This window comes from Entelurus aequoreus, linkage group LG20 (genome assembly GCF_033978785.1).
Source record: "Entelurus aequoreus isolate RoL-2023_Sb linkage group LG20, RoL_Eaeq_v1.1, whole genome shotgun sequence".
Classification (NCBI taxonomy): Eukaryota; Metazoa; Chordata; class Actinopteri; order Syngnathiformes; family Syngnathidae; genus Entelurus; species Entelurus aequoreus.
In genome coordinates, this window is record NC_084750.1 from 31,327,854 (window position 1) to 31,349,277 (window position 21,424).

General features: G+C 41.0%; 1 protein-coding gene across 2 annotated transcripts in view; it reads left to right on the top strand.

Moving 5' to 3' along the window:
* nbn (nibrin) overlaps positions 1-21,424 on the top strand; it is a 69,185-nt gene that overhangs the window by 13,063 nt on the left and 34,698 nt on the right. For both annotated transcript variants that reach the window (XM_062029972.1, XM_062029971.1), the window contains exons 5-13: positions 1,109-1,212; positions 1,297-1,414; positions 2,882-3,072; positions 5,163-5,263; positions 5,347-5,473; positions 5,553-5,761; positions 10,722-10,872; positions 10,948-11,533; positions 11,632-11,727. In XM_062029972.1, coding sequence (XP_061885956.1) covers positions 1,109-1,212; positions 1,297-1,414; positions 2,882-3,072; positions 5,163-5,263; positions 5,347-5,473; positions 5,553-5,761; positions 10,722-10,872; positions 10,948-11,533; positions 11,632-11,727 — 1,683 coding nt within the window. The remainder of the gene's footprint in view (positions 1-1,108; positions 1,213-1,296; positions 1,415-2,881; positions 3,073-5,162; positions 5,264-5,346; positions 5,474-5,552; positions 5,762-10,721; positions 10,873-10,947; positions 11,534-11,631; positions 11,728-21,424) is intronic.

A 21,424-nucleotide genomic window follows, 5' to 3' on the forward strand; every position in this document is an offset into this window, starting at 1 on the left:
CACACACATTCACACACTGATGGCGGGAGCTGCCATGCAAGGCGCTACCCAGCAGCCATCAGAGGCAAAGGGTGAAGTGTCTTGCCCAAGGACACAACGGACGTGACTAGGAAGGTAGAAGGTGGGAATTGAACCCCAGTGACCAGCAACACTCCGATTGCTGGCACAGCCACTCTACCAACTTTGCCACGCCGTCCCTATATATATATATATATATATATATACGTATATATATATATATATATATATATATAGGTATATATATATATATATATAGGTATATATATATATATATATATATATATATATATATATATATATATATATATATATATATACCTATATATATATATATATATACCTATATATATATATATATATATATATATATATATATATACCTATATATATATATATATATATATATATATATATATATATATATATATATATATATATATATATATATATATATATATATATATATATATATATGTCTTAATTAGATTATCCAAAAAATAGTGCTCGATACCGTGGTAGAGCGTAATATGTATGTGTGGGAAAAAATCACAAGACTATTTCATCTCTACAGGCCTGTTTCATGAGGGGTTTCCTCAATCCTCAGGATATTTTTTTCCTGAGGATTGAGGAAACCCCTCATGAAACAGGCCTGTAGAGATGAAATAGTCTTGTGATTTTTTCCCACACATACATATATATATATATATATAGGTATATATATGTATATATATGTGTATATATATACGTATATATATGTGTGTATATATATATATATATATATATATATATATATATATATATATATATATATATATATATATATATATATATATATATATATATGTGTATATTATTATTTTTTTACAAATTAAAAAATATCAAAATTATGTTTTGATTCTTCAGTATGTGGCCCTTGGTGGAAAAAGTTTGGACACCCCTGCTCGAGGAAAAAGTCACAAGTGCAAACCATGGCCTGTTATGTTGACAGTAGCTCATGTCGCTGTCAGTCCTTTGCGGGGGCGTCGACATAAACAGTTTTTATTGTACCTCAATTTTATTTATACATTTTTTTGTACCTCAATTGTAGACCATTTCTGCTCTGCTGTGCTGCCGTCCTATCGTGAAGCCTGAGTTCTTCTCAGAGCTCAGCAAAGCATTCCAGCAGAAGTTACCCCCTCCTAAAGCTGAGAGGTACAATGCCGCAGTGTGGTCTTTGTTTTTCTAATGTTGAATCGCCAGATTGACCTTATTAGTTCTGCTTACTGTTATTTTTAGATTCACCCCTGACATTGATGAGCCCAGTTTGAATAAAGAGGATGTTAATCTGGGGCCGGATGTCAAACGCAAACAGCTTTTTGCAGGAACTACCTTCATATTTCTCAATGCTAAACAGGTACAGTGTAGTGTTCCCCTCAATTAGATTTGAGCACTCAAGTTTTCATGTTAAAAAAATATGTAGCTTTTAGTGTTTATAAAGTTTATTTTTAATTTTTATTCGAAATGTCTTAAATAAATAAATACAAAATATATACATACACATATATACATATATATACACACACATATTTATATTCATATATATACACACGCACACATATTTGTGTTTGATATCTTAACTTTTGTAAGAATATATAAATGTTTAAAGAAAAAAATCTAATCTTTTTTAAGTGTTTTAAAGGAGAGCTGTACCAACAATGTTTAGAGTCATATTTCTACTGACTGTTGAGGTTATTATTATTTTAGAAGACGCTTCTCATCTGAGCAAACTTCATGCACAAAGACTACACAAGACAGCTTTAGTTTGAGGGGATGGCACAGGATCCAATTAATCACTCTTTAAGACACAAAAAACAATAGAACACAATAACACTACAAACTACAGCTGTCCTAAATCTTTGCGCATACATTGATGAAGTCTGCTTGGATGAGAGATAAAACGTCTTGAAGACAAACTGAACCTTTAAGTTTTGATCGAATCAATGATCTGATTGAACGACAATATTCACAGGCATAATACAGTATTTTCCACTTTTAATAGCCCCACAATTGTCCACTGCAAAAACATCAAACCAAACTTCAATAACACATTGCAGCCCATATGATCACGCTGAAAATTTTTGGGGACACCACTGTAGCTGTCTTTCTTCTGTAAATGTGCTAACTTCAAGGGCTTCAACGATGAGTCTCATGAGTGGCAGACTCATTTGTAATTAATAATAATTTTTAATATTTTTAAAGATTATTTTTTATTTGCACAAGCCCAAACATGTTAATTTTAAGATTAAAGATTAAAGTACCAATGATTGTCACACACACACTAGATGTGGTGAAATTTGTCCTCTGAAATTGTCCCATCCCCTTGGGGAGCAGTGGGCAGCAGCGGCGCCGCGCCCGGGAATCATTTTGGTGATTTAACCCCCAACTCCAACCCTTTGTTGCTGAGTGCCAAGCAGGGATTTTATGGGTCCCATTTTTATAGTCTTTAGTATGACTCGGCTGGGATTTGAACTCCAACCTACTGATCTCAGGGCGGCCACTCTATGAATGGGTTAATAACTTGCTGATTAATCGTTTCGATTGTAGACAAGGAATAGTATAAAATAGTTATTAGTTGCAGGTCTGCACTAATAATTTGTTTTTAGAGGAATATTTCTCACCAAAACGTATTAACTTTTCAAAGTCAAACTCTTTTGTTGACATAACATTTCTATGAAACTTAGGTCAGTTTTTGTCAAATGTGTTGTAGTATTGTTAGTTTCATTGTTATTGCTTAGCAGGTAAAGGAATTCCACTGTAGTATACTGTCCTAATGACCCATCGAGCCCGCTGTTCAATACTTTCCCATCTTTCTTGTTCTCAGCTCAAGCGTCTTAGTACAGTAGTAAGCTTTGGAGGTGGTTCAAGTCAACTCCTGGAGGAGGGCTCCCTACCTTGTGACCTCTTGGAGTCCTCACGGAGTTGCGTGATAGACTTCAGCGCTGGCAGCTCCCAACCGGTGCTTCCATCGTCTACCACAGTGTGGCATGATTCCATTAAAAACATCATTCAAAGGTTTGCACAATGCTGACAGGTAGGCGTGGGCAACACCAATTCAACACAGGGCCAGTATTGATTTCGACATTTTCAAGATCATTGTATGATTTTGTGATTTTACCTTTAATTTGTTGATCATGGTTGTTATCAGAATAATAGAATAGAATCCTTATATTGTTATTGCCATCATAGTTAACATCGAAATTGAGTGACATCAATCAGTGCAATGCAACAAAAAATATAGTTGCCAAAAACAGTCACACACAGACTCCCTCAAATAAATAAAACATTGCACATTACTATATTACATAGATGTTATTACAAGAGTTCAGAATTTGCAAGAAACAAACATTTGGCACAACACAGGACAGATATTTTCTATCAGCAAACTTAACTGTAAAAAAAATGACAATAAATAAATACAATAATATAAGATAATGTCAACAACATAATACAATAATTTTCTTTCATTACATACAATTGTTTGAATGTCAACAGTACAAGTAAGTTAAAGGGCAACCTTGCTCACAGAGCAAGACAAATGTATTAGCACAAGGTGAGCTAGCCTCAGCGTCAGCAGCTGAACCATGTTTAAGTTTGTAATGGTTGATGCTGGATTATCAATCATGTCTCGCACATGTATTGTACAAGGTTGTGGTCATAAGCCAAAAAGTTGGTCCACTTTCAGATTCCACTCGTACCAACTAAAACTCCGAACCGACTGAAGCAGTAGATACTACTGGCTCTCAACTTGGACCCGGCAACTTTGCTCGAAAGTCTAAGCAAGATGATAGTTTATTCTCAACAGTTTTTACCTAAGGACTATTCTGAATTTACCAACTCAACTTGGATTACAAGTCTTTTTACTGAAAGATTCAGCCATCCCATCAGTCGGCATTCCGAGAGTGGACATTGTAATTAATTGTTTGTTGTTGTCAAATAAAAGCATAGCTCTAGGGCTAGTTGTTTTGTTTGAGCACAGCTAGCTCAACAAATATGGTGTAATAACAGGTATGGTGTGCTGCATGTTTCATGATCAATATTGTAGTGACTAACCCGATAGACAGTTGTTTGTTTTGTCCAGTTGGCCAGGGATATTTTTTTCAGTTGATTTTTGGTAGGTGGATAAAAAAAAAGTCTACCACTGCTGGGTTTGTTAGCGCAAACAGTTCGTCTTTCGTTGTGATGCTGTTTCTTTGAGCAGTGAGCACTTCATTTCTGTCTGCATAGCTTGCAAGGTCTACATTTACACCACCAAGTCATGCGGGTCCTGACTCTCTTGGCCCCCGTTTGCTCCAAAGTTTCACCCTCTCTTCGTGCCCGCTCAGTTTCTATAACTAGTAGTTGATCCTCCGTATAGTTAAAAAAGATAAGGTTGTGAATCCTCTTTAGTCCAAAAACAGTCATCTTTGTTGTCTCATACAAAGTCTGATAAGATAACATGTTTGTTGATGAAAGTAGGAACATGTTTGTAGGAAGTACATTACTATGAGCACTCACTGAAATCAATGCACCCAGGAAATAAGTTCTGGTAATGCTTAAAATGACCCTAATACGGTAAATATTGTACATATTACATATTGAATACATACACATCATATTGTTGTGAGTCTGTTACTACATCATATACACATTTAAAGCATGTATATTAAAAAATGTTGATAGAGGATTTTGAAGAAGTTGTTTTAGAGGGCTTTGAAGGCAACATATGTGACTCCAATTGGCTGCAATGTTATCCGTATCTTGCGAGCATTTTTTCCCCCTAGAATCCTAAAAAAAGACATGTTCTTGTCTCTTATATGGATTGTTAATGATATACAGAATTCTTAAAAAAGTGCAGTTCTTATTCAAATTAATTCAAAGCCTTCCTGTGGGCAATAGTATTCCCTGACTTTGTAAACAATATATACATTTAACAATATGAACAAGATAACCAAAAACACATATTTGTGAAGATAAACATAAGAGAGAACCGAAAAAAAAAAATGTCTTCACACTTGGGTGGTTCCAATACTAATACTACCTCGGTATCGTTGCTTTTGGTATTTGGATTGATCCACCCTTAATTTGTTGACACCAAAAATCTTCTTTCTCTCCCTGTGAAACAGTAAATGCCTTCGAGTTATCACGGAGTCTGAAATCGGATTGGCTGCTATTTATGCCTCATGCGACAAGTACTGCAACCCTTCCAGTTCAATAATCGACACAGGTAGAAGAACATCTTGTATTTGAATAAAAGTGACTATTCTTGAACTACCAGTGTTTAATATCCTTTGGTTTCTTTGAGTTTAGTGACAAAGGTGGAGCCCAGAATTCCAAGCGCATCGCTGTCCCAGCATTTTGCAGTGGATGAGACTGTTTTACCTACAGCGTCACAGAACATCACAGCATACGTAATCAACACAGAGACGTCACAAATGTACGAGCACTCAAAGGCAACAGTGTCATCTTTTTGATATCAGTTCTCTTGAATTTTCCCCATTTTCCTCTTTTGTCAGAACTGAGCGTTGCAAGGTGACTGGAATTACAGCGGTCGGAGAAACTCCGGAGAAAAAGCACAACGGAACCACGAATCATCATGATGGTTCTAAAGCCACAACGCTGAAGATAATCACACAGTGCGTTGTGGGGAATTCACTGAGCTCGTCATTCAGCATGACAGAGAACTCACCCTCCCAGAAGAAGAAGCATGCGTCCAGAATTACAGGTAGAAGTGGTGTATCGCATTCGAGGAAATTGTGTACATCCGTACACAAAATCAGTGCAGCAGCTCTGTTAGATAAAAGTATAAAATACAGTAGAGCCTCGATTTACGAACTTAATTGGTTCTTGTAAAGGATAATTACATTGTAAAGTTTGTTTATTGAAGCAAATATCTCCATAAGCAACAATGTAAATATCAATAATTGGTTCCAGCCTCGAAAAAAGTCCATATTTTAAGAGAGTTTGCACATTTTGAATACAATATAAAGTGCTATACAGTACTGTATATCAAATAAATATAACAAGAGATGATGGATCAACTTTCCTGATGGGTCGTTGTTAGCGCCTTGCTTGGCAGCTTCCGCCATCATTGCGTGAATGTGTGTGTAAATAGGTGAATGTGATGTAAATTGTAAAGCGCTTAGGGTATTATTTCAGGTATAGTAATGGGCTATATAATTACAGACCATTTACCATTTAAATGAGTAGTTTAAGTTTTTAAGTCAACAAAAATGGGTCTTTGACATAAACTGATGGATTCTTATGGGTAAAATCATCATTGTACATTTTACAAAAACTTGCAATTAGTCACGAGCATTATACTCAATCACAAAACAATAATTGTTTGAATGGAATTAACTGCATCTTATAAGGGACTTGTTGTACAAAACCATTTTTTCTTACTTAATGGCTTTTGTTTTTGTCTATTTGGAATCTGCGTTAGTCCCAAAAATTTTAAATCAAACAATGGAGGGCACGGTGGCGATAATTATAAAATAATCTTGCCTTCCACATACTTCCTCCAAACAAGCCGTTTTGAATTTGCCCGATTTGTGACTTTTTCCCAAAGTGTGACATCAGCCGATATCTCCATATATGGTAGAGATTTACTTGAAGATCTTTGTGCGAGTCCGCCATTGTAGTCCGAGACTGTAGTCAATAAGCGCCTTCTTTTTTTCAATACTCCTGTTGTGGGGCAGAATGGTTCGTACATGCAAATGCATTCTCCACTGTTGCCATTTCTAATACAAAGTACCATACAGTTCAAACTTACATCCCTCAGTAGACTCCATATGGAAGCGCTAAAAACTACAACATGGCTGGCAGAGAATAGAGGCAGTCAAAGTATAGGCAAGTAAATAAGACCGCCCACAAAATGGCGCAACCTGAAGAGATAGTCAGAAAGCAGCTTGAAGACAGTTTGTAAAACAAAATCTATGCAAAATTTTAACCAAAAACACCATTACATGTTGTGTAGACCACAATGAAGTGTTTTAAATGTAGAAAAAAATTACAATATGACCCCTAAAGCAAATGAAGCAACATGGTTCACTGCTTGGCTGAAACAGCAGAGGCACTTTTGATTTATCTTCAGTTTGTTAGTTTGGAGGACAACATTAGGGAATTTGAACTCATCATGCAACCTACTCAGTGGCCTAGTGGTTACAGTGCCCGCCCTGAGATCGGTAGGTTGTGAGTTCAAACCCCAGCCGAGTCATACCAAAGACTATACAAATGGGACCCATTACCTCCCTGCTTGGCACTCAGCATCAAGGGTTGAAATTGGGGGTTAAATCACCAAAAATGATTCCCGGACGCGGCCACCGCTGCTGCTCCCCTCACCTCCCAGGGGGTAATCAAGGGTGATGGGTCAAATGCAGAGAATAATTTTGCCACACCTAGTGTGTGTGTGACAATCATTGGTACTTTAACACATCATCGAAACAGAAGTCAAGAACATTCAGACTGAGATTCTCCCATTCCAAACCTCTGCCAGGCCCTCTTTCACAATAGTAAGAATATTTTTTTCAAAATTCTGAATCCAGGCGGTGATACAGATCATCCCCAACATCTAATAACTTATTATTTTTCCCATTTATGACATTTCCTGAATGTTTCATTGTAACTGTAGCAAATAAATAACCTCCTGGCACCGGTAAAAAACAATTGCATTTTTTAAGACATGCACATAAGATAGGTTGATTGAATCAGAATCAGAATCAGAATAGTTTTATTGCCATTGTTTGAGAACGGGTTCACAAACTAGGAATTTTTCTTGGTGCAATCGTGCAACATAAAACACATATAACAAATATTTGTTAATAAAAAGAGCTGTAACTGAGCTATCAGATAGACTTAGAAGGAATTCAAGGAATTCAAGGAGCTACTGTTAGGAGTTATTGTTCATTTGCCTGATGGCCGAGGGGAAAAAACTGTTCAGGTGGTGGGAGGTGTGGGTCTGGATGGAGCGTAGTCTCCTGCCTGAGGGGAGAGGGGAGAATAGTTTGTGTCCAGGGTGAGAAGAGTCAGCTGTGATCCGACCCACACGCCTCCTGGTCCTGGAGGAGAACAAGTCCTGGAGAGATGGGAGCTTGCAGCCAATCACCTTCTCAGCAGCACGTACGATGCGCTGCAGTCTATTCTTATCCTGGACTGTGTCGCCGGGGAACCACACTGTGATGGAGGAGGTCAGGATGGACTCTATGATGGCTAAGTAAAACTGCACCAGCATCTCGGTCGGCACCTTAAGTTTCCTCAGCTGCCGCAGGAAATACATCCTCTGCTGGGCCTTCTTGATGAGGGAGCTGATGGTCTGCTCCCACTTGAGGTCCTGGGTGATGGTGGTGCCCAAGAAACGGAAGGAGTCCACAATGGGGACGGGGTGGGAAGAGTCAATCAGGGTGAGCGGGGATGGTGGGGCTGTGACTTTCCTGAAGTCCATGATCATCTCCACTGTTTTCTGGGCGTTCAGCTCCAGGTTGTTGAGGCTGCACCAGGACGTCAGCCAGTCCACCTCTCTCCTGTAGGCGGACTCATCGCCATTCGAGATGAGCTCGATGAGGGTGGTGTCATCCGCAAACTTGAGCAGTTTTACGGATTGGTGACTGGAGGTGCAGCAGTTTGTATACAGGGAGAAGAGCCAGGGGGAGAGTACACAGCCTTGAAGAGTACCAGTGTTTGTGGTTCGACTGTCCGAGACAATCTTCCCCAGCCGCACGTGCTGTCTTCGGTCTGTCAGGAAGTCATTGATCCAACTGCAGAGGGAGTCGGGCACGCTGAGCTGGTAGAGCTTGTCTCGTAGCAGTCCAGGGAGGATGGTGTTGAAGGCAGAGCTGAAGTCCACAAACAGGATCCTAGCGTAGGTTCCTGGGGAGTCCAGATGCTCCAGGATGAAGTAGAGGGCCAGGTTCACTGCATCATCCACAGACCCGTTGGCTCTGTAGGCGAACTGCAGTGGGTCCAGGAGGGGGGCGGTGATGTCCTTGAGGTGGGGCAGGACCAAGCGCTCAAAGGACTTCATGACCACAGACGTCAGCGCGACCGGCCTGTAGTCATTTAGTCCTGTGATCCGTGCTTTTTTGGGGACAGGGACAATGGTGGAGGTCTTAAAGCAGGACGGCACGCGGCATAGCTCCAGAGAGGTGTTAAAAATGTCAGAGAAGACAGGAGCCAGCTGGTCCGCACAGTGTCTGAGAGTGGAGGGGGAGACACCATCCGGCCCGGGGGCCTTCCGCGTATTCAGCTTCAAGAACTGCCGGCGTACATCCTCTTCTTTGATGGAGGGGGCCTTTACAGTCCTATGATGATTTTTGGAGTCCTGTGATGTCATTGGAGTCCTTTGAGTCCTTTAACTCCTTTAATGAAGTGCTGGCATTGGTGGGGAGGGTGATGGTGGGGGGAGCATGGCTTTGATGAGCTGAAGGCCGTTCATGACGACAGTAATGTGTGTTGAGGCCTTGAGCGAGAGTCCGGTCATTCAGGGCCTGGGGGGTTTTGGGCTTATAGTTCGTAAGGGCCCTTAGACCTCTCCAAACTGCCGCAGAATCATTGGAGCGGAACTGTTCCTGTAGACGGTTAGAGTACACAGATTTAGCTTTCTCCACTTCCCTGTTGAAGTGGTACTTCGCTTCTCTGTATGTACTTCGGTCCCCGCTTCTCCATGCAGCCTCCTTCTTCTTGCGCAGCTGTCGGAGCTTGGGTGTGAACCAGGGCTTGTCGTTGTTATAACAAACCCTGGTGCGCGTTGGAATGATTCGCGCCTCATTGAACTGTATGTATGAGGTCACAGTGTCCGTATACTCGTCCAGATTGTTCGTGGCCGCTCCAATTGCCTCCCAGTCTGTCATCTCCCAACAAGCACGCAACTCGTCCACAGACTCGGCAGTGAAACACTTAATGGTCCTCATAACAGGTTTAGCCAGTTTCAGTCTCTGTCTGTATGAAGGGATTAAGTGCACCATCACGTGATCTGATAGGCCAAGAGCAGCGCGCGGGACTGCATGAAAAGCCTTGCTCAATGTAGTGTAGCAGTGATCCAGCGTGTTCTCCTCTCTGGTCGGGCATTTAATAAACTGTCTATACTTTGGTAATTCCTGGCTCAAATTTCCCTTGTTAAAGTCACCAAGCACGATAACAAGAGAGTCAGGGAAAGACCGTTCCACATGTAAGATCTGTCCTGCGAGCGCGCGCTGAGCGTCACGCACGTCCGCGCCGGGCGGGATGTAAACAGCCACGAGAATGAATGAAACAATCTCACGCGGTGAGTAAAAGGGTTTACAGTGGATGAAGATATATATTGCAACACTGAATTGGCCATATTGTATGAATGTGCGTGTGAATGGTTATCTGTTTATCTGTGTTGGTCCTGCAATGAGGTGGTGACTTGCCTTCCGCCCAAGTGCAGCTGGGATAGGCTCCAGCCCCACTTTGACCCTGAGAGGGAGAAGTGGTAGAAAAAGGAATGGAGGGATTGATATTTTTCCCCATGGATTCATTGCTCAGCCCTACATGGGCTTGCATGTAAACACTTGACACAGTTGTGGTAATGAGAGACTACTATTGAATCATAAAGCAACTACGAAGGACAAAAAGCAGTGACAACATAAAGGAAAAAACAAAGACAACAGATGAGAAACAATGTACTAGGTAAACACAACTTCACTGAACTGTCCTTGCACTTTTAGGCCATCAAGATTTTAACAAAACAACTTTCCAACCACCTTTGGCAAAGCCTGGTGTTGCTAAGAAGACATCTCGTCAGAACGTCTCTCCAGCAGCGTCCCCACAAAAACAGCCAACAATGACCAGTTTTTTTAAACCAGTTAACAAGAAAAGGTAACCATCCTGTTTTTTTTTCACACACATGCCAATTGTGGTTTGCCTACAACCAATGTCCATTTGTTTTTAAAGGCCATTGGACGAGGAGCTCTCAGCTGTGATGTCCGAGCCAAAGCGTTCTGTCCTGGAATCCAACATTAACACTACTTTAGCATCTGAAAGCACCTCTTCATGTCCAAACAAAGGCCCTGCAGCCACTTCACCGGATCCCATGGGCTCTGTCGATGATCTCTTTGTCAGTCTGCCACTGCCTTCATCAGACCGTGCCTCCCACACCAGCAAAAAGAGAAAGGAGATGGAAGAAGAAATGGATCTGGCTGAATTGGAGTTCATCATGTCTGAGGGGATGCACTCCTTAGATGAGTCGCTATCAGTTAGCCAAGCCCCGGAGGCAAGAATTGATACTTCTGAACCAACGTCAGAAACAGTGGAGCCTTCAAGTAAGAAGCAGCGTGTAGCTCGTGTTAATGATGACACCAGCAGCCAAAGGTCACAGTTGGGCCGGGAAAAAGTTCTACCGACAAATCACAACCACCAAATTGAGCTGCAAATTGTCTCCATGATGATGGAAGAGCCATCAGAAGAGAGGACACAAAACCAAGACTCACCCAGCAGCATGCGTCAGCTTGTTAAAGCTAACAAGGAATTCTCCACTAAGGTCAGAAGGAAAGCTTATGATCTTAATTTTTCATATTTTCCGTTCAACAAGCCTTTGTACATTTACTGTTCTTTGAATAATTCTGTTTATTCTCTTAGAATGTTGAGCCACTTAAAGAAGATATTTGTATGCCCAAAGAAGCTGCAGTGTTTCATCTTCTTCAACCTGTGACCGTCAAACGGGAGGAGGTGCAAGTAAGTTCCTGCTGCCAAAACACTACTGTCATGGCCAACATCCTGCGAAGAGGTCGCGACTTGTCCAGGGTGTACCCCGCCTACCGCCTGAATGCAGCTGAGATAGGCTCCAGCACCCCCCGTGACCCCGAAAGGGACAAGCGGTAGAAAATGGATGGGTGGATATAAAATAACTAAGTAAAAGATTTACTCACGATTTAACGATAAACGGTATTGATGTTAATGGTTATTATTATTGTATTAGATTAAAATGATCGAAAAATCGTGATTGATAACTGCAGTTTGATACATTTACGGACTGACTTGTTAGCTTAAATGCTAACATGAAAACAAAGAGACATTGACATCTTTCCCCATTTAGAAACAAAATACCTCAATCTAAACTTCTATAAACACATTGCTGTTTGAGCAACAAATGTAATCAGTTGTGCGCACTAAACCTACAGGCTGTGCTCTGGTAGTTTTATGGTGCGTTTAAGGCCTGCTAAAATGAGTAGGATGCCACAACGCCCGCCAGTAATAGACTTTATTTGCTACGCACTTTTCACTTAAATTAAATCTTGAAGTACAAACCAATATTTAAAGCAATAAAACCTTAGCCCTCACAACTCTAAGACTAAAACACTATCAGTGAAGCATAAGAAACACAAAACATGCAAAATAGTGTGTTTTTAACAGTGTATCTATTTATTTTAGTTATTTAAAAAAAATAACTTGGTCAATAATTTTCAGTGTGTGTATAAGTACCAGTACTGTTTGAGTATGTTCAACAATGCCACGACAATAATAAAACGGTGACATGAAATTTTCGGTACATCCCTAAAATTCACCAATATGAAATCAAATCCACAAGAAATTGTCAAAATTTTTACAGCAGCAATACAGAACACAATGAGCAAAACATATTTTCAAAATTTGAAAGCTTCTGCTTCTACTGTCTGGAGCCAAGCACTCAAATTTGCCTCAGTTGCTTTAAGATGCAATTAATCAACTTATGGGGGGCGGCATGGCGTAGTGGGTAGAGCGGCCTTGCCAGAAACCTGAGGGTTGCAGGTTCGCTCCCCGCCTCTTACCATCCAAAAATCGCTGCCGTTGTGTCCTTGGGCAGGACACTTCACCCTTGCCCCCGGTGCCGCTCACACCGGAGAATGAATGATGAATGAATGAGTTGTAAAAATGAATGATGGGTTCTCACTTCTCTGTGAAGCGCTTTGAGTGTCTAGAAAAGCGCTATATAAATCTAATCCATTATTATTATTATTATTATTATGTCATTCCATGATGTCATTCCCATAAACTGCCAAGATACCTGTGGCGGTGGGGGCGTGGCTATGGGCGTGGTCACCATGACATCATCGAGTAATTTGCATAATTTACTACAATGATATGATTTTCTCTAAAAAGGCTAAAAAAATGTATATTTACTAATTAATAACAGTTTTGTTTTAAACGTCCATCCATCCATCCATTTTACAATATAATTACAACACTTTATGTACATATTTATATACAGATTTGAACAATAAGATATTCACTGAAATATATTTATTAATTGTGGTTCTTACAAAAAATATATCTTATAAAATATAAAAGCTAAAATGTCTCTTAACCCTTGTGTGGTGTTCGGGTCTGTGGGACCCGTTTTCGATTTTTATTAAAAGAAAAATGATACAATTAATTAATTTTTCAAACTGAGACTCACTGGCTTTGGCTCATTTTCTGTGAAGAACATATATCAGAATACATATTTAATGAACACACACCATACACCCCCCCTACACATTTATATCACATATAAGATGTTCGGGGTACACTGGACCCGGGGCTAATAGAAGTGTGGAAATTGATGTTCTGTGTACCCCCCCCCCCCCCCCCCCCACACACACACACACACACACACACAGCAGGCCTAGACGGGGAGGACAGAGTGTAGGTACACAGAACATCAGAGGGTCAAATGTGCGACAAAATGAGCGCAGACAGTGTTGACAAACAATGTTGCAACCTTGTGTGGGAACCGCAGGTGCAGAAACACAAAAGAAGAATCCCTGTGGGATGCAGAAACTGGCAGAGAAATTTCCATGCAACGTTCATATTGTTGTTACTCAGCCAGTGTTTGTGGGTCTTAGACTTAGACTTACTTTTTATTGTCGTTCAAATTTAAACTTTACAGTACAGATAAGAACGAAATTTCGTTGCATTAGCTGGTTGGCAGTGCAGGATAAAAAAGCAATAAGGTGCAGATATAAATAAATAGATTACTGTAAAGATAAATATATTGCACTTTTGCATATGCATCTACGTTTATGGATGTATGTTATATTGTCTTTATATTCCAGCGAGTTCATCCATTTTTGGGGGGAATTGAGGGGATTATTATGATGCGTTCAAGAGTCTTATGGTCTGAGGGAAGAAGCTGTTACAGAACCTGGAGGTTCTGCTACGGAGGCTGCGGAACCTCTTTCTAGAGTCCAGCAGTGAAAACAGTCCTTGGTGGGGTTGGGAGGAGTCTCTGCAGATTTTCTGAGCCCTGGTCAGGCAGCGGCTTTTTGCGATCTCCCGGATAGGAGGAAGAGGAGTCCTGATGATCTTTTCCGCCGTCCTCACCACTCTCTGGAGAGACTTCCAGTCTGAGGCACTGCAGGCTCCAGTCCAGACAGAGATGCAATTGGTCAGTAGGCTCTCTATAGTGCCTCTGTAGAATGTGCTGAGAATGGGGGGAAGGGAGCTGTGCTCTTTTCATCCGACGCAAAAAGTGCATGCGCTGCTGAGCTCTTTTTACAAGAGCTCCGGTGTGTAGGGACCAGGTCATATTGTCAGTTATCTGCACCCCCAGGAACTTGGTGCTTCTTACCATCTCCACCGCTGTGCCGTTGATGAAGAGTGGAGCGTGGCTGGACTGGTGCTTCCTGAAGTCGACAATGATCTCCTTGGTCTTGTCGACGTTCAGGACCAGGTTGTTGGTTCTGCACCAGTCAAACAGATGTTTCACCTCCTCCCTGTAGTTCATGTCGTTGTTGTCACGGATGAGGCCCACTACTGTCGTGTCGTCCGCATCCTTCACAATGTGGTTAGTAGTGGACCTGGCGCAGCAGTCATGGGTCATCAACGTGAACAGCAGCGGACTCAGGATGCAGCCCTGGGGGGAGCCGGTGCTCAGGGAGATGGCACTGGAGGTGTTGTTGCCCACTCTCACAGATTGGGGTCTGTCTGTGCGGAAGTCAAGCAGCCAGTTGCATAGGGGGGTACTGAATCCAAGGGGGGCCAGTTTGCTCACCAAGTGCTGCGGGATGATGGTGTTGAATGCCAAGTTGAAGTCCAGAAACAACATCCGCACGTGTGTGTCCTTTCCTTCCAGATGTGCTAAGCTCAGGTGGAGTGCAGAGGAGATGGCGTCCTCTGGGTCGAATGTGGGGGGAAGTCTGGAGACAATGTATTCCTTTACCAGCCTCTTGAAGCACTTCATTACAGATGTTTTTTGGGATAAGTCAGTATTTTAACATAAAAGTGTTTGATTGTGAGGCATTAAAAGCAACAAAATGCAACGGGTCCATCAGACCCACAAACACTGGCTGAGTAACAACAATATGAACACCACACAAGGGTTAAAGCTCTGCCCATTTAATTGGTGCATACTAAATAATTTAACTTTAGCCTACTCCTACAACCATATTATTTACCAGCAACATAAAGTGAAACAGAGCCAGAGGTGTCCTGCCACAGTCAGTAACAAATAAACAGAAAACAGTAGTGGTGGTAGATAGACACAGAGCTTCATCAAACATCTGATCCACTGAGCAAAGAGCTCCAAAAATCTTGAACTTTAGACTGCCATCAGTTTTACTCCCTACACTTAACCATGTGTTTCCTACTGCCTGCAGACTTTGCACCCTTTGTTAGGGCAATTAATTTTTCGGGGCTTCCAAAAAAAATAGTGTAAGGCCTGACAGTTGCTTTGCTCCGCGTCAATCCCCCCTCTCACCCTCTCCGCCCCCTCCCCCGTCTCTCTCCAGCTGTCCTTTCAAAATAAATGCATTCAAATCCCGAAAATAAAAATTAAGAAAATCCGAGTCGGTGCTGCACACTGCACAGGTTCAGACCACTTTTGAACTTGTTTGCCAAGACGTCTTACCCTCGTATTTTGATCCGGTCGGTCCGTTCTTCTTTTACTTCGTCGTCGTTGTCTTCTTCTTCTTCTGGCCCACCAGGTGAATTAAGTGCTATTGGCGGAGTTACAATGCATAGTAGGCTACCGCCACCTACTGCACCGGAATTGTAACTACAAGCTACATTCACAGACAGAGTCCCATTGCTTTTATGAGCGGTCGAGCGAGTCAAAAGCCGAAAAATCTGTCGCTGTCCGGCTTGGCTGCGTGGGGGCGGTGGTCCCTGGTTCCCTGGGCACCACACCTACTGTTTGTGGGTTGGGCTCTCGGGGAGGCTGGGGCCGTACTCTGGCTCCCACACACACTGGGAGTCAAATGTATTGTACATACAAATTCACATATACATACATACACACATACATAGGTACCTACGATCCCACATACATATACAAATACAGTACATATTTACATACTCAAAGTTCGTACATCCACACGCACATTCATCATACAAACATACACATACTGTACACATACATTCACTGTACAAACATACATATACACATACTGTACATATACACTCACTGTACAAACACATATACACATTCTGTACATATACAAGTACATATGCATACATACACTCATGCACATAATCACGTTTCATCAAACATATATTAACGTTGTTGCCCTAGGGTAAACTGGGTAACACATGGCACACTGACAAAGCGTAACCTATTATTACTATAACAATCTACAAGGTTAATGTAGGTTGCTTCTCTTTCTTCCCCTCCATTTTTCTGCATCCTTTCGTGTCTCAAGTTATCATTACGTACAGGTATACAGTTGGGCAAAAAAGTATTTAGTCAGCCACCGATTGTGCAAGTTCTCCCACTTAAAATGATGAAGGTCTGTAATTTTCATCATAGGTACACTTCAACTGTGAGAGACAGAATGTGAAAAAAAATCCAGGAATTTACATTGTAGGAATTTTAAAGAATTTATTTGTAAATTATGGTGGAAAATAAGTATTTGGTCACTTCAAACAAGGAAGATCTCTGGCTCTCACAGACCTGTAACTTCTTCTTTAAGAAGCTCTTCTGTCCTCCACTCGTTACCTGTATTAATGGCACCTCTTTGAACTCATTATCTGTATAAAAGACACCTGGTTACAGCCTCAAACAGTCAGACTCCAAACTCCACTATGGCCAAGACCAAAGAGCTGTCAAAGGACACCAGGAAAATAATTGTAGACCTGCACCAGACTGGGAAGAGTGAATCTACAATAGGCAAGCAGATTGGTGTAAAAAAATCAACTGTGGGAGCAATTATCAGAAAATGGAAGACATACAAGACCACTGATAATCTCCCTCGATCTGGGGCTCCACGCAAGATCTCATCCCGTGGGGTCAAAATGATCATGAGAACGGTGAGCAAAAATCCCAGAACCACACGGGGGGACCTGGTGAATGACCTGCAGAGAGCTGGGACCAAAGTAACAAAGGTTACCATCAGTAACACACTACGCCGACAGGAATCAAATCCTGCAGTGCCAGACGTGTCCCCCTGCTTAAGCCAGTGCATGTCCAGGCCCGTCTGAAGTTTGCCAGAGAGCACATGGATGATACAGCAGAGGATTGGGAGAATGTCATGTGGTCCGATAAAACCAAAATAGAACTTTTTGGTATAAACTCAACTCGTCGTGTTTGGAGGAAGAATAATACTGAGTTGCATCCCAAGAACACCATATCTACTGTGAAGCATGGGGGTGGAAACATCATGCTTTGGGGCTGTTTTTCTGCTAAGGGGACAGGACGACTGATCCGTGTTAAGGAAAGAATGAATGGGGCCATGTATCGTGAGATTTTGAGCCAAAACCTCCTTCCATCAGTGAGAGCTTTGAAGATGAAACGTGGTTGGGTCTTCCAGCATGACTATGATCCCAAACACACCGCCCGGGCAACGAAGGAGTGGCTCCGTAAGAAGCATTTGAAAGTCCTGGAGTGGCCTAGCCAGTCTCCAGACCTCAACCCCATAGAAAATCTGTGGAGGGAGTTGAAAGTCTGTGTTGCTCGGCGACAGCCCCAAAACATCACTGCTCTCGAGAAGATCTGCATGGGCCAAAATACCAGCTACTGTGTGTGCAAACCTGGTAAAGACCTCTGTTATTGCCAACAAAGGTTATATTACAAAGTATTGAGTTGAATTTTTGTTATTGACCAAATACTTATTTTACACCATAATTTACAAATAAATTCTTTAAAAATCGTACAATGTGAATTCCTGGATTTTTTTTCTTCACATTCTGTCTCTCACAGTTGAAGTGTACCTATGATGAAAATTACAGACCTCTGTCATCATTTTAAGTGGGAGAACTTGCACAATTGGTGGCTGACTAAATACTTTTTTTGCCCCACTTTATGTATTGTTGCATTTGAACAACTGTATTGTTGATAATCAGTGTTGTTTTCGTCGACGATGACGAAATCATTTCGCTGACGCCACTTTGTTTCATGACTATAACGAGACGGTGACGAGATAAACATGTCTCTCTGATGACGAAAACATGACGAGACGTGTGTTTTTTCGTTGACGAGACGAGAACGGACGAAAATGTTAGTGGGTAATCTGTCAGACGTTTAAAATGCATGACATTTCTGTTTATTGTGTGCGTGATGGGTCCGGCAACACAGATGCATCGGCGCATGCGTCGAGCTCATAGAGCGATACCCTGTGTCGGTGCGCGTACCGCTTTTAGAAAGTCACGTGACCGATCATGAGCTGCTTTGGTCACGTGACCGATACCAAACTGTATCGCACTGACGCCTCCTCTGTGCCCTGTGAGCAACGTTCCCTCTAAGGGGCGCGCCTGCGCAATTGCGCCGCACAGCAAATATATGCCGCGCACCAAATCAAACCCATCTGAATTCTAAACAAAATAAACACATTTATGCTGTGTAATTTTACAATGCAACTTTGAGTGACAGTGACAACAAGCGGCCCTAACGGTGTTCGTCAACAACACGCATACCACTAAGCCACTGGTGCGTTTATGGCCACACAAAAAGTCGGACAACTCAAACACCACACAAAGTTTCACTATGACTCCTCAGTCATACGTGTGCTTATTTTTCTGTCATTTATTAGTAATGTTGATTTATTGATATTAATCATGGAATGCTGTTACTAGAGAAAGTTACAGGAATGACGGCGTGGCAAAGTTGGTAGAGTGGCCGTGCCAGCAATCGGAGGGTTGCTGGTTATTGGGGTTCAATCCCCACTTTCTACCATCGTAGTCACGATACATGTACACATTATTTATTGACTGTATCTAAAAAAGCTAAAAATATATTTTTATTTAAATGAAGATATGAAATAATCCTAAATGAAATACAATGACTTGGTTTATATTATTGTATATATATACTAGGTCATAAAATCAGTGTCAGTTGAGTCGGTCTATAGGTTGCCTGTAGGGATTTTTAATGTCCAGCAGATGTCAGTATTTAGTGAGACAGTATCGACACAGTATCAATACAGTTTTGCAAAGTGTCGAAACGCTTCATGACGCCTCATCAACCCATCACTATGTGTGTCAATTAAAACCACGCCCACCAACTGGCGTGCAGCGCACAACGTGCTCAACACGTCAGACTGTTGTTACTCATCAGGCAATGGTCCGTGATGGCGGTGGCAGTTTCAACACAGGGGCTCGGTGGTCGCAAACGTAGAGACGACATATGGGTGTATTTTAAATATAACCCAGCAGATAATAAAACAGTGTGTATTGTGAAGGAAGACGGTGACAAATGTGGCCACAAAATATGCGGAAAAAATACGACCAACCTTAAGGCTCGCCACAAGGATATTTTTTCGAAGGTAAGTTACAAATGCTGTTAACATAATCGATAAATGTCATAGTAAGCTAATACATTAGTACGTTTTCCACATACTCCTGGCGCAAATGGGCTGCTAACTTCAGGCTAAAGTTAGCTTTTGTTACGCTAACGTCAATTCATTATGTGTGTATTACTTTAGCAGCATGTTTAGCCATGTTTACATTCAGTGACGGTGTGGTTATCTCTTTGTGAGTACGTTCTGTCAGCACGTAACTTGATATCTTAAACAGGTCAATTTACTGTTATACGTAGAGTCTGCTAGCTTTAGCCTAAAAGCCACAAGTGACGTTGTGCAGCCCCATTAAGGAATCAGTAATTAATTGATTATTTTATTACATGGTTTGCACAAATTAAAGAGAGTGGGGTTGTATGATATCTGTTGTAATTGCACTGGCAGACAGGGCCAAGTTGAGCATATGTGTTCCTCATCCATCACTCATATTTTAGGCATGTTTATGTTCATTGTACTTTAACAAATTCTGAGAAATAAAGCCACCATTGCTGAAGTAGAATGTTTTTGTTTTTTTGGCTTTTTTGGAGTAATGAACTTTGATTCCACTGTTACCACTTTATCTGTGTGTAATACACAATCCTTGGATCAGAAATTTGCTGTTGGGTGGAAACCTTATATGTCTAAAACCATTCCTTTATTGTTATTATTTGTGAAAATAGCAGATCTACAAGCTTACAATGGGTTGAACTTATAGATCTGCTGCTATTTTCACAATTTATGTGTGACACTGCCCAACAGCAATCTCCAATACTTATTGACCTAAATTAATTTGTTAAAAGACTATACTTATGTACTTATATTATACTTTTTATTTTTTGGACTAAAACTAGACTAAAACCTTTGACTTTTCATCGACTAAAACTAGACTAAAACCCTTTTGAGTTTTCTTCGAGTAAAACTGGACTAAAACTATCACATATAAAAGTGACTTAAATGTGACTAAAACTAATAAGCATTTTAGTCCAAAAGACTAAGACTGAGACTAAATGTAAGATGGTTGGCAAAAACAACACTGTTGATAATAAAGGTAAAGTAGTGTAAAGTAGTATTGTTCATTATCAATAGCGCTATTTCTATTGGTATTTGTATTGCTCCATTTTTAGTGTAATAATCCTCACTGTCATTTCTGTATTGTTTTTTTATTTTCGCTAACTGCTTATTTGCTATTACTTTTACCATCATATTTGTACATGTCGTATTTGCTGATGTTGCTCTATTGTTGTTGTTGTTGTGTTTGCTGTTGTTGTTTTTGTCTCTCTGTCTAATCCCCCTCTTGTCTCCACAATTTCCCCCCGTCTTCTTTTTTCTGTCGTTCTGTCCCCTCCTGCTCCGGCCCGGCTGCACCAAATGATAATATAAATACATTTAATAAAGTCAAATACAAATAAGGCAACAAGAGAAGTATCCTACACTTCTCTTTTGTAAAGTAAATCTGAACAGCCGATATGGGCATCTACATCTACATATGATTTGCCTGAGAAGCTGGACAGGACAAAAAAAACAAAAAACAACAACAAAACAAAACAAAAATTATTTGTGGCGGACGTAATTCTTTCGTGGCGGGCCGCCACAAATAAATGAATGTGTGGGAAACACTGCATTCAATCGATAAATTCTTAGTGATTGAGTATAAGGCTGTCACTAATTGGAAGTATTTGTAATTGTACAATTTCTAGGAGATAATT